Source organism: the organism of the source record quoted next (assembly GCF_019968955.1).
Source record: "MAG: Porospora cf. gigantea A chromosome Unknown PgA_NODE_760_length_11377_cov_317.982, whole genome shotgun sequence".
NCBI lineage: Eukaryota > Apicomplexa > Conoidasida > Eugregarinorida > Porosporidae > Porospora > Porospora cf. gigantea A.
In genome coordinates, this window is record NW_027151888.1 from 1 (window position 1) to 11,377 (window position 11,377).

The 11,377-nt window shown below is 52.0% G+C and overlaps 8 protein-coding genes across 13 annotated transcripts; 5 read left to right on the plus strand and 3 right to left on the minus strand.

Moving 5' to 3' along the window:
* Positions 1-39: 39 nt before the first annotated feature.
* KVP18_001674 (uncharacterized protein) lies at positions 40-1,407 on the plus strand (the record flags this gene model as incomplete). 3 transcript variants are annotated; one of them, XM_067951918.1, is made up of 1 exon in its annotated part: positions 40-1,407. In XM_067951918.1, the coding sequence occupies one exon, from the start codon at positions 40-42 to the stop codon at positions 1,405-1,407; it is 1,368 nt and encodes a 455-aa protein (XP_067806406.1). The 3 variants fall into 3 exon arrangements, with proteins under 3 accessions (XP_067806406.1, XP_067806405.1, XP_067806404.1); XM_067951917.1 differs by having other exon boundaries at positions 128-355; XM_067951916.1 differs by having other exon boundaries at positions 571-1,407.
* Positions 1,408-1,571: 164 nt separating this feature from the next.
* On the plus strand, positions 1,572-2,750 carry KVP18_001675 (uncharacterized protein; the record flags this gene model as incomplete). Its single annotated transcript, XM_067951919.1, has 1 exon — positions 1,572-2,750. The coding sequence occupies one exon, from the start codon at positions 1,572-1,574 to the stop codon at positions 2,748-2,750; it is 1,179 nt and encodes a 392-aa protein (XP_067806407.1).
* A 112-nt stretch (positions 2,751-2,862) lies between these two features.
* Positions 2,863-4,450, minus strand: KVP18_001673 (uncharacterized protein; the record flags this gene model as incomplete). 3 transcript variants are annotated; one of them, XM_067951915.1, is made up of 2 exons in its annotated part: positions 2,863-3,509; positions 3,538-4,450. In XM_067951915.1, the coding sequence occupies 2 exons, from the start codon at positions 4,448-4,450 to the stop codon at positions 2,863-2,865; spliced, it is 1,560 nt and encodes a 519-aa protein (XP_067806403.1). The 3 variants fall into 3 exon arrangements, with proteins under 3 accessions (XP_067806403.1, XP_067806402.1, XP_067806401.1); XM_067951914.1 differs by lacking the exon at positions 3,538-4,450 and having other exon boundaries at positions 2,863-3,468; XM_067951913.1 differs by having other exon boundaries at positions 3,488-4,450.
* A 139-nt stretch (positions 4,451-4,589) lies between these two features.
* KVP18_001679 (uncharacterized protein) lies at positions 4,590-7,765 on the minus strand (the record flags this gene model as incomplete). The annotated part of the gene is made up of 2 exons (XM_067951924.1): positions 4,590-5,785; positions 5,827-7,765. The coding sequence occupies 2 exons, from the start codon at positions 7,763-7,765 to the stop codon at positions 4,590-4,592; spliced, it is 3,135 nt and encodes a 1,044-aa protein (XP_067806412.1).
* Positions 7,766-7,819: 54 nt separating this feature from the next.
* KVP18_001676 (uncharacterized protein) lies at positions 7,820-9,343 on the minus strand (the record flags this gene model as incomplete). Its single annotated transcript, XM_067951920.1, has 1 exon — positions 7,820-9,343. The coding sequence occupies one exon, from the start codon at positions 9,341-9,343 to the stop codon at positions 7,820-7,822; it is 1,524 nt and encodes a 507-aa protein (XP_067806408.1).
* Positions 9,344-9,481: 138 nt separating this feature from the next.
* On the plus strand, positions 9,482-9,907 carry KVP18_001680 (uncharacterized protein; the record flags this gene model as incomplete). Its single annotated transcript, XM_067951925.1, has 1 exon — positions 9,482-9,907. One exon carries the CDS (start codon positions 9,482-9,484, stop codon positions 9,905-9,907), a length of 426 nt encoding a protein of 141 aa, XP_067806413.1.
* A 175-nt stretch (positions 9,908-10,082) lies between these two features.
* KVP18_001678 (uncharacterized protein) lies at positions 10,083-10,742 on the plus strand (the record flags this gene model as incomplete). 2 transcript variants are annotated; one of them, XM_067951923.1, is made up of 1 exon in its annotated part: positions 10,083-10,742. In XM_067951923.1, one exon carries the CDS (start codon positions 10,083-10,085, stop codon positions 10,740-10,742), a length of 660 nt encoding a protein of 219 aa, XP_067806411.1. The 2 variants fall into 2 exon arrangements, with proteins under 2 accessions (XP_067806411.1, XP_067806410.1); XM_067951922.1 differs by having other exon boundaries at positions 10,125-10,742.
* Positions 10,743-10,790: 48 nt separating this feature from the next.
* KVP18_001677 (uncharacterized protein) lies at positions 10,791-11,093 on the plus strand (the record flags this gene model as incomplete). The annotated part of the gene is made up of 1 exon (XM_067951921.1): positions 10,791-11,093. One exon carries the CDS (start codon positions 10,791-10,793, stop codon positions 11,091-11,093), a length of 303 nt encoding a protein of 100 aa, XP_067806409.1.
* Positions 11,094-11,377: the final 284 nt, after the last annotated feature.

Consider the following 11,377-nt stretch of genomic DNA (forward strand, 5'->3'; position numbering starts at 1 on the left):
AGGGCTGCCGGAGCTGAAAATGACCCTGTAGTGTTTCAGATGCCGATAATGTCAAGGGAGGCTTTCACTCAACGCATGGGCCTTCCCATGCCAGTTTCCCGAGAGGAATTACGTGATGAGAAGATAAATGGTGTCGGTGGTGAGGACGGGCATGAAGGAGGCAGTGCGGAAGGCGAAGATGGTGGTACGGGTGGTGGGGAAGGCGAAGATGGTGGTACGGGTGGTGCGGAAGGCGAAGATGGTGGTACGGGTGGTGCGGAAGGCAAAGATGGTGGTGCAGGTGGTGCGAAAGGCGCAGACAGCTCCAAGCCCGGAAATAGAACTGGCAGCACCAATCTATTCAGCGGCCTTATAGGAACCGGCACGGAAGAATCGAGCGGTCCAACAACGTTGGAATTGGGCACTAAACCACGGGTCAAACCTCATCCGCTGTACAATCCAGTGACATTTCCAAATCCCAAAGTTAACTACAAGGAATGTGGACAGTCCGTCCCATCTGAAATATGTGACCCGGACTCAATTCTATCCTTATCAGAAAGGGAGGCAGTGGAGGCTCGAATCGGTCTGCTAATGGAGCACCATCATGAATCTGCTATCCGTGTGGCTCTCTCCTTGGCACCGCTGACGCCTGTGAAGGACACCCTGTTGGGTTCACCCAGCACTCCAAACAGAACTGTTTCCCAAAGACTACGAGACACATGGAAATTCAAGAAAGGAACTTTGATACTGATAGAGTCGGGCCATGTGATAGTTGACAGTGAGAGCTTTTCGTTGGTCATACCAGGTGTTTTACCGCTTACAGTACACCGGCTGTCGCAGGTAGAAACGGCCTTCGGCGGCTACGGCGAGTTTCGAGGACTCTTGAACGTGTTGGCTGCGTTGGATGTGGAGCTGTCACCCCGCTTGAAGATCCAGCCTGCTCCTCAGAGATGGGCGGTCGGCGTGCTCGGACTGGCATTTGTGGGAATCTACGTCACGATCATTGGGAATCATGCGATGACAAGTCACGCAGAACGAATCGAGCCGCGGGTTGCAAAGAAGTCGAAAGCTAAAGTTCAGGAACTCAACAGACTTTTAGCCCAGCTTCAAACCATGCTTGAACAAGGCCGCATAGACCCCCAACTCTGCCCTCTAACACTCAAACGCACTCGCCAAGGGGATCCTCTCACGTTGTCAGCTGTGACACCGCAGGTGACCTACCGAGAGCTGCCTCTGCGTGTTTGGGCTGAGCAGCTAGGGATCGCTCAGGACCGGCTGCACACTGAGCACCCAGTGAAGCTGGCTTTGGATACGGAGGCCCGACCGCTAGTTTACTTGTCGCCGCTGACGAAGAATCGCATTCCCATCGGTCTGTATTTCGAGTCAATCAGACGAAAGTTCCCATTCTTGACGGAAACTCAACTGTAAGAGCAGACTTTTGGGAAGCAATCAGCCGTGAATGGACTGAGTCACCGTTGTCATTCAAATGGACTGTGGACGAGGACACGTCCAGTTCATATACGTAGGCCTTGGGAGAACTCGGAAAATATTGTCACGTCCTCGAAGGTGAATTCGGAAAATATTGTCACAATATGCACCTACCCCCGATTCTTGGCTCTCGTACGAAACCGAGGGTGTTATACCGCCGCTCTGAGTACCTACCCGCATCGCTGTCGAATACCTACACATTAAAAGATGCTGAGAGATTGCCGGTGCCAGAAAACGAGCCCATTGGTTCAGTGCCGCCAGAGATGGGAATGCCTGAGAGTGCCTCTGTGGATTTAGGTCTGGGGCAGCTCGAGGCGTTCCGGATGGATGCGTTGACGTTACTGCAGACCTTTCGATCTAAGTGGAGAATATCGGGGAAGCCGGACGCGCATTTGGGTTATTTCGCTTACCTCCAAGGAGTGTATGTGAGCAGAAGCATGTCACAAACATTGGTGATGGGCGAGCAGGAAGTCATATCACACCGTAAACGAGTCTTCGCTGGTCTTGTGTGTCAGGAAATACGAAAGCCCGAGCTACTGACTTCGACGTATGGGGTCTCCGTTACTGATGCCGCTGAAGTTCGCCTGCACCGGGTGGGTGCTGTGGGTCTGCTGGTGTTGATGGCAGCGACGGCACGATTGCTGGAGTGCACAATGCAACGAAGGCCGATGTTGGTGGTCCCTGAAGACGAACCGATATTGCTGTCGTTTGACACTCTGAAGAGCCTTCGGTTGTTAGCGCAAGAATGTGAGGTGGAGGGAGTATTCCCGGAGCTGAGACAGCTAATTCGGTTGCTGCTCTGGCATTACCTGCCCATAGCGCTACCTGCAGCATTCCACACCAAGCTCACCACATCTGCAGCTTATGAGGAGCTCAGTCACATCTTTCCTTTCAAAAAGCAATATCGTGGCCGAACACCGGTAACCATATCTCTGAGTGAGGGTCAGGATAGCCCCTTGGTAGATCCTAGGGGCCGACCTTTTGTACCAAGACAGGACGATTACTGCTTTACAGACGACCATCCGGTAAACTTCGTACATCCATTGCCACGCCGACAAAAACCCGCAGTCGATAACCTGATCCTGCAGAACCGACTCCGCGCCTTCGAGTGTGTGATCCAGCTCCTTAGGGAAAAACGGAAGCCCAAAATTCCCGTCCCTCCAGACTGCAGCCTGTCCCGATCTTGTTGGGGTGAACATCCAACCTACTCATGCGAAGCTGACGTGACTTCCGATTCGCCTAGCAGTCAGAACTCTCCCGTTTCCATTTCCAAGAAAAGTTAAATCCTATGACAAGCTTTATGACAGTCTACAAGTCGAAATCGGCAAGCTTTATGACAGTCTACAAGTCAAAATCCTCAAGAGAGAGACCGATAGTGACAAGCTTTATGACAGTCTACAAGTCAAAATCCTCGAGCGAGAGACCGATAGTGGTCTGAGTCGCAGGCGTCAAAGGTTCATCTTTCAGCTTCTGGGAGGTCTTCACGACGACACCCACGCTGACTTGGCTAAGATCTAAAGCAGCGTCACTAGGACGGTCAGCGGCAGGGACGACTTTCTTCTTCGGGGGCAAAATGCTCGATGCGAACGCAGCGTTGACTTCTGCCGCCCTTCCGCCCTTTTCTAGACGAACGATCAGTTCGCGCGGCGGGAACAAAGCCTCAGTGTCCATGAAACTCTCAGGTTTAGAGTCACCAAGCTCGTTCTTTAGTGCGCTTAGGCTGTAGGCGTGCAGCGCGGCTAGAGATGGGTTTGGTGTTTCACCCACTGGCAGCAGTTCAGTTCCAAGGCTGGTCTCCAGCATCGCATCGTCGATGAAGGCTTCCATTCGCTCCACCTGAAGCTCGGTGGGATCTCGGTGCACCCTTCGGATCCCGAGGTCTCGGATGTCATTGGTAAACGGGATATAGTTTAAGTAGAGGCCTTCATTGGGTGCTGGTGTAAGCAGACAGAGCCTTACATCAGCGCTGCGATTGTAAACGTAGCGGCATAGAAGACGCATCTCTTCTCTTCTGAGTGCTTCACAAAGGCTGGCCATTCCCTCTGAATCTACAGCTCTCGTTGAACTCACTTGATGCCTGCTCATTTCCTGGCTCTGGAAGGACCATCTCCGTGCCTCCAACAAGGAAAATCTCCGAGATAGACGTGTGGTGCACAGATCCTAATACTTTAAAACTCTTCTCACCAGGTTTGAATTGAACGCTTTTCATTGTGTCCTCGTCAATGGGGACGACCTCCCGACCGTAGAGAAATCCTGAAACAATCTCCTCCTCCTCCACTGGCACCTCCTCGTTTTCAACGAAGTATGAGCGGATTTGACGTAGAGTCTGGCCGTTGTGAGAGGACTTGAAGGAGGGGAAGGGTTCAATTCGGGTCTTGATCAGCATCTGTACAGGTAAATTGAGGCCCTGTCCAAAGTTTATGTCCACTCGGCATTTAGTTGATCTAGATACCGTATGGCAGGGAATTGCCATTTCCGCTACTGGTCTAACTTGGCGGTTGAACTGAGCGCACGTCTGAGCCAAGGATTCGCAAACCAACTCTAGTCGCGGAACGAAGAACTGAACGTCGACTCCCCATTGACCAAGCAATTCCCGAGTGCCTTCAGCGACGTTAGTCACCTCAGAATCTCCTCCAGAGAAGATCCACAGGTGCCGCTCCTGGATGCTAGTGTAGTGGGCTCGTTGTTGTAGTAGGCCCACCGCTTCCGTGATGCCTTCAGAGATGTCGCCTACTGCGGCGGGACTCAGATCATCTAGCGCCTGAATGAGATCTACATTCGGAGGAGATCGAACGTTGATCGTTCGGAGACCTTCCTCGCCTTTCTCACCGCAAATGATGACTGCAATCTCGTTCCGAGGCACCCATATAAGCGATTCGCACACTAGGCGACTAATGGCGTCCTTGATGTCGGCCAATGCATCAACGTCCGACTCGTCGATTGCGAGAACGAGAATGTAGGTGTCCCGAGGCTGATTGCTCATATTGATGTATTGAATCGGCAGAACCGAAGTCCTTCAGAAGCTGAAGCTTAAAGCCAATGCAAATAGTTCGGAGTTTCAGATCTCCTGTGGAGTCATATTTCCTTCCACAAGGTGAATAAACTAAACAAATTGTTTCACATTATGGCTCCCAGTAGCCTTTGAGCTTGCTGACCAGAGTCTCCACAGTGTTCTTGGCGTCCCCGAGCAACATCATAGTGTTCTCCTTGAAGAAGACAGGGTTCTCCAAGTCGGCGTAACCAGAGGCCATCGACCTCTTCATAAAGATGACCTGCTTCGAATCCCAAACACGTACGACCGGCATCCCGGCAATAGGACTGTCTGGGTCCTCCAAAGCACTCGAGTTGGTGGTGTCGTTGGCTCCAACAACCAAGCATAGGTCACTGTCTTTCATCTCGTCGTTAATCTCGTCCATCTCGAAAACCCAATCATACGGAACGCCAGCCTCTGCCAGCAGCACGTTCATTTGGCCGGGCATACGGCCTGCCACTGGGTGGATAGCGAACTTTAGGCTGATAGAGCGAGCTCGGCAAATTCTTGCTAGCTCCGCGATGGCATGTTGAGCCTTGGCGACGGCCATACCATATCCCGGAACGATGACGATGTTTCGGGAGTTAGTGATCAACTCGACGGTTTCATCAGCTGTGGTTTCCCGGTGTTCTTTCTGCTCTTTCTTCTTGCTTGCCGCAACAGTGGCGTAGCCTCCAAATAGAACATTGGTCAGGGATCGATTCATAGCAATGCACATGATGTAGGAAAGGATTCCACCCGAGAAACCGATAAGAGAGCCCACCACCGTAAGCATAGCATTGTTGAGCATGAAGCCCTCCGCCACCAACGCCCAGCCAGAGTACGAATTGAGGACGGTAATGCACACCGGCATATCTCCGCCACCAACAGAAGCCACGAGGTGAAATCCCAACCACAAGGAGATGATCATCGTAAGGTACTGCATAAACATGGCGGTGTGAAAGCTGGAGGTAGTCATGAAGACCCAGATAGCATAAAGTTGTACCACCACCGTCGTAAGGTTGAGAGCGTTCTTCCCAGGTAGAACCAAAGCAGCGGATTTCGCCAATCCATGAAGCTTGCAGAACGCCACAATGGAACCTGTGAGAGTGATACCCCCAATGAGGTTGCCAAGAATGGATGCAGCCATGCCAGTTGCTTTATCGATCGACCCCGCATTAGCGAAGTGCGCCACGGATGTGAGCATCGCGGCAAGGCCCACCAACGAATGGAAGGCTGCCACGGTTTGAGGCAGTTCCGTTACCTGAACGATGCGTCCGAGGTAAACCCCAATTAGGAGACCCAGAACTGGAAGGAATTAGAATATAGTATGAGAAGACGACGCCTACCGCTTAGGATGGTAATCACCAACAAGAATGACTTGTCGTGTCGTACCATGCCCAATGTGCAGACAAGACCTGTGCCCACCCCTATCATTCCAAGAGCAGCGCCCAGGCGAGCGGTCTTCTGAGAAGCGAGCCCGCCGATAGCGCCAATGCAGCATAGTGAAGCCGCGAGGTAGGTCATCACTTCAATGTTGTCATGGAGCCAGTACTTAGAGAGAACGTAGAGACCAGGGACGCAGATGCCTGGGATCAGGTAGAGGTAGTTATGCTCGTTAGGGTCCGTGGGTCGTCGGAACATGTTAAGCATGCGAATGGTAACCAGGAACCCGCCAAAGATGTTGATAAAGGAGACCATCATTGCGATAGCAGCGAACCACCATGATACTGGAGTGGTTGCCTTGCTCAGCATGAGAAGTCCGCCAAAAGCAGTGATGCCAGAAATCGCGTTGGTGACCGCCATAAGTGGTGTATGCAGTGCATGCGCTACACCCCACACAGCTTGGTATCCTGCGGTGCCGGCCAAGGCAAAGATGACAATCATAGACAGCATGGAGGACCCGTGGTAGAACATATTGACGAACATCAGTGCCAAGCAGCCGGCGGTGACGCCTAGCGCCGAGTTGAGTGTAGCCCTCATAGGAGTGACTTCCACCTTCTGCACAGCTACAACTGCCTTGGGCTTGGATGCAGGCGGCGGCCCTAGCGGCTTGCTGGATGGCGGCAGGATGTGACCTGCCTGCACCACGATGGCTCCCCTTGTAACGTCATCGTCGAGGTCTATGCGAATCTGATTGGGGATAGACTTGTCAGTCATTGTCAGAAACAGCTTCGTGATGTTGTTTGCATAGAGTCTGGAGGCCTGCTGCGGAAGGCGGGAAGGAAGATCAGTATACCCGATTATGGTGACTCCGTTGGCTGTGACATAGAGCTCATCCTTCTTCGTTAGTTCGCAATTGCCGCCATTCTCCGCGGCCAAGTCAACGATGACAGACCCGTACTTCAGGCTGGCAACCATCTCTTTCGTAATCAGTCTAGGCGCAGGTTTCCCAGGGATGAGAGCAGTGGTGATTACTATATCCACCTCCTTGCACTGCTGTGAGAATAGAGCCATCTCAGCGTCGATAAACTCCTTCGTCATCTCTTTAGCATAACCGCCGGTACCTTCCTCCAGCTGCACCCCTTGCACTTCTAGGAACTCCCCACCAAGAGACTGCACTTGCTCTCTAACGGCCGGGCGGGTGTCGAAACAACGAACGATGGCGCCCATATTCCTTGCAGTCGCGATTCCCGACAAACCGGCAACTCCACCGCCGATAATCATCACCTTGGCTGGAGGAATACGCCCTGCGGCAGTCATCTGACCCCCCAGGAACCTTCCGAAGTGGTGGGCAGCCAGCATTACGGCTTTGTATCCAGCGATGTTCGCCATGGAGGAGAGAGCGTCGAATATCTGCGCTCGTGATATTCGTGGCACACGATCCATAGCGAAGAGAGTGGCCTTGCGCTGAGCGATTGCCTGAACGAGTTCAGGATTCTGTGCCGGGCTCACAAAGGATATCAGCAGTTGCCCGGTCTTGATCATATGCGTTTCATCCAAGCTGGGAGCGCGGACCTTCAAAACAGCATCGGCCGACCACACCGCTGTGCTATCAACAATGCTTGCACCAGCTTCCTGATACAAGGCATCAGGGAAGTTAGCTGCGTAGCCAGCGTTCGATTCGACGATGACGCGAAACCCTTGCTTCACAAGCATCTTCACAGCATCAGGGGTCGTTGCCACACGGCACTCCCCGGGATATGTTTCCTTGGGACATCCCACGGTGCTCAGCATATAAGTCGTGACTGCGTCACTGTCTGCTACTACAACAGGAGAGGATCCTATAGTAGAAGGGCTGCTTTTTGCACCTGCCACCAGCAGGGGCTCTTTTAGAGGCATCTCCATCTTAATTTGAGGAATACCATTCATCTCTGGGCATGTGGGGTGAGTAAGTTCAAGTCACGTTACAACAAAGTTTGATCCAGCTTCCGACCACTTAACTCTGCGAAATTCCACTTCAGCTTTACCTCTTTGCATGCGCTTGCCCGAACGTTTAAGCTGGTGCAAACTCATCGAGGAAAGAGAAAGCTTCTCGAAGTCTTGTGGCTCCACCTGTTGATGTTTTCGCTTGAGGTAGTCGGATTCGAAAGCAGATGCCAACACCCGGACCTCCCGTGACGTGTGCCGCCTGAGGAGTTCTATTTCTCGGAGGGAGCAGGTAAGAAGCTCAACAGAGCTTCCCAGCTCATCCAAGTTGAAGTCCAACAGAGAACTTACCGGAGGCGTGTCCATAGAAGCAGTATCCATCAAATCCACGTGTATCAGCGGTAGCATCGCTGGCGTGGTCTCCTTCTGAAGGAGGTGTATCACCAAACTTAGGATCCATAGTGCATTGGGGGCGGGAACGAAGCAGGCAATTCGCAACAGCTTCTTGATGAACTGAGCCAAAATGGCCTTGGACAGCAGAGGCGACCGGAGGCAGACTTGAAGCAGCTGCAGGAATTGCGTTCTGACTGCCAATGAGAAAACAGGCACACAGAGCAACGAGTAAAGACGTGAATAGAATCCAACGGATTCGTCCTCACCTCCTCTGGCTCTGGTGAGGAAGTAGAAATGGCCTGAGAGACAGGCTATGGAGACAGACAGACTCTCATGGGTGTCGAATGTGTCCTGGTAAAAGGTCGAAAGGATTAACGGGTTGGGTAGGAAGGGTAGCACTCGTGGGGGCAGGGCGTAAAGGACATTGAGTACTAGGCCCTTGGGAGCGTCATCTGTGACTTTAGCCAAAAAAGCCAGCCATGCGGTCGTGTATTCGGTTTGGTAGTTCTCCGCCGTGACATCAGGGATAAAAGTGTCAGTAGGCACCTGGCTAGGGAGCGGGAGCCGGTTCAAGATGGAGAACACAGTTGTGAGCTTTTCAAATGCGTTTTCGGATTTCGGCTTCTTAGGAGGGCTGGCAACGACGTTTACCCACATGACAACCAGTCTGGCTGCTGCCAGGGCGAAATCTGCGTACATTTCAGGGTATGGTGCCCATTTAGCTGCCCAACCAAGGCCAGAGTTAGGCAGCACGAGCCTGGTAACTATGAAGTCGAACATTTCAGTTGGGAACTTTTCCTCAAAGCCGCGCTTTTGACGAACCAAGCCTTCCACCCTTATCGCCTTCATGAGCTCCCTTATGATCACTCTTGGTGGAACCTTCCCACTCGGTAGGAGTTGGAGCATGATCTCAAGAAATTGCTTGTGGCGATCCTGCAACCAGACTACTTGAGCGTCGTTTTTGCCTGCGGTCTCTTCATATCTTCGCCGAAGGACACTCCTTGTCTCTGGTCTCGCAGGTGCACAACCCAGATCCAGCAGGATGCTCTCTTTCAATCTTGTCTCCGCCAGCGTATCCCCTAACGCCTTTAATGAACTGACAGCGTCCTTTTCGTTATTGAGTGCCTTCTGCAGTCTACGGAATCCACATTGAACCTGGTCCATCGAAAATGCGCAAATTTTCCCTTGTGTGAACGTAACAAATCGAACTCCAACGAATATACGCGTAGTCTCAGATGCAATAGGCGCTCCACCAATTAAGATTTTATTTCACTGGAAATTGGTAATTCAATTTTCAATTGAATGAGCGAGGTCAGCCTGAGGATTAAAGGGCTTAAATGTCGACAGGCTGAGGCGCAGAAACTCTGGAGGGCCGGAACCTATGCAGAAACTGAAACGCCGTGGTGGGAAGTGTCCACCCCAACTCACATCGACCCGTCAAAGGTGACCTTTGACGATGGCAGCCCCAAGGTATACCACTATGATGCCTACGACTGGTCAGATTCGGAGAGTTCTTCGTCCATCAACTCGAAGGCTTCTTCCCCATTACAACCCAACCCTTGTCCATACCCAGATTCTGACTCGGACTCTCTGGACATGACCACAACTTGCACCACCCCCCGCGCTTCGAAAAGACCTACACTAGTATGGAGTGTGGACTTCGAAGATGAAAGCACTGAAGCGTCCACGCCTCCGGTATCGTTTATGATTAATGCCCCAATCAAGTGATTAATCCTCAAACGATTGATTATTTGGTTGGGTTTTACGACAACAATAATTGTTTGCTGCATTTTTTTTTTCAAAATACACCTCAGTGCATCAACCTTCGAGTACCTCAAGTTCACAGGGTCTTGTTTCGTCGTCTCATACGCACGTTATTTGTGTATGTTTAATTTTCTCTGTTATGTGTCGTTTTGGTATAGAATCTCATAAATACCGAAATAGTATGCGAACAGATATTACCCCCCAAACATCGACTTCCGTGCTCTCCGCCAGCGTTCCCTTTCTCGTCAGAGCCGCGGGAACCCGACGCGACCTGCCTCCGGCACCCTGTGGTGAGACCTCCGATGCTCCTCCCCCAGTTCCTTCTCGAGTTAAATTGGTTCCTCCGGCCCATCCAGAGGCTTTCGGGCTCCCTTCGTTTCTGCCCTTTGACTTGAATGAGCCTACCACCCGTGCTGACGCTTTCCCAACCACGATTGCAGACGCTTTTACACCAATGCCAACCCACCACGTCTTAGCTAGTGCGCCTCCACTACTCTCTCCGATGGTTGAGCTCGCTAAATCCATTCAGGTGGGGGTGCCTGACGATGCCTCCGATGCGACGGCCGCGAACGTTATTATGACGACGACAGCAGCGAAGATGTGCATCATTAACGGTAGCCTAAAGGATAAGAATGCCGACGCAAAACTCCTAAAGGAGTCAGCAGAGAAATCCTCTGACCCTTTTGAGCTGTATCGACGTATTCAGCAAATCAATGCAGATATTGAGGCATTGAATGCGGAGAAGGCCCTATGCGTCGAAACGATGTGTAAAGTTCAGGCCTGTTTAGTCGCCATCTGATTATAAGTGAATGATTGATGAATGCATCCTGAAATTCCACCAATTGTAATGTCGGAACTCCCCCCCAGACCAAGGCTCAAGGCGCATTCTCATCTGGGAGAGTATCCAGACCTACCACCCAAGCCCGCAGCGATCGAATCCTCTCGGCTTCTTCCACAACCCTCACTTATCTGTCAGAAGAGCGAGGAGTCCATGAAGCCTGAAGCTCCAGCTGAAGATGATGAGGGCCTTTTTATTGCGTCGGAGGTGTTAATCGCGGGAGATCGCCGGCGGCGTGCGAAGGTCACCAAGCCTACTCTGCTAGCTTCTGAGACTTTCATTGAGGTGACAGGTAAGTCAGTTCTATGCTGAACACCCAGCCTTGACGCCCCAAGCAGCTAAATCTGTGTCATCTGACAACGAGCCGAACGGCAGTTGCACCCCTCAGAGTAGTAGCAGCAGTGTTGAACCCGTGTCTAGGCCAAGGTCTCTCAGCAGTGCCAACGAGAAGGAGAGGCGGGGAAAACTACATCAGGACCCCCCCGGTGCGGGTCAGCTTGTGGATGCACCTCAAGGACCTCCACTGGTTTCTGAGTTCTCGGGCAGCCCTCCATTGCAACCTGAGTTCATGGCTCCGTTGACCCCCCCTGTTGAAC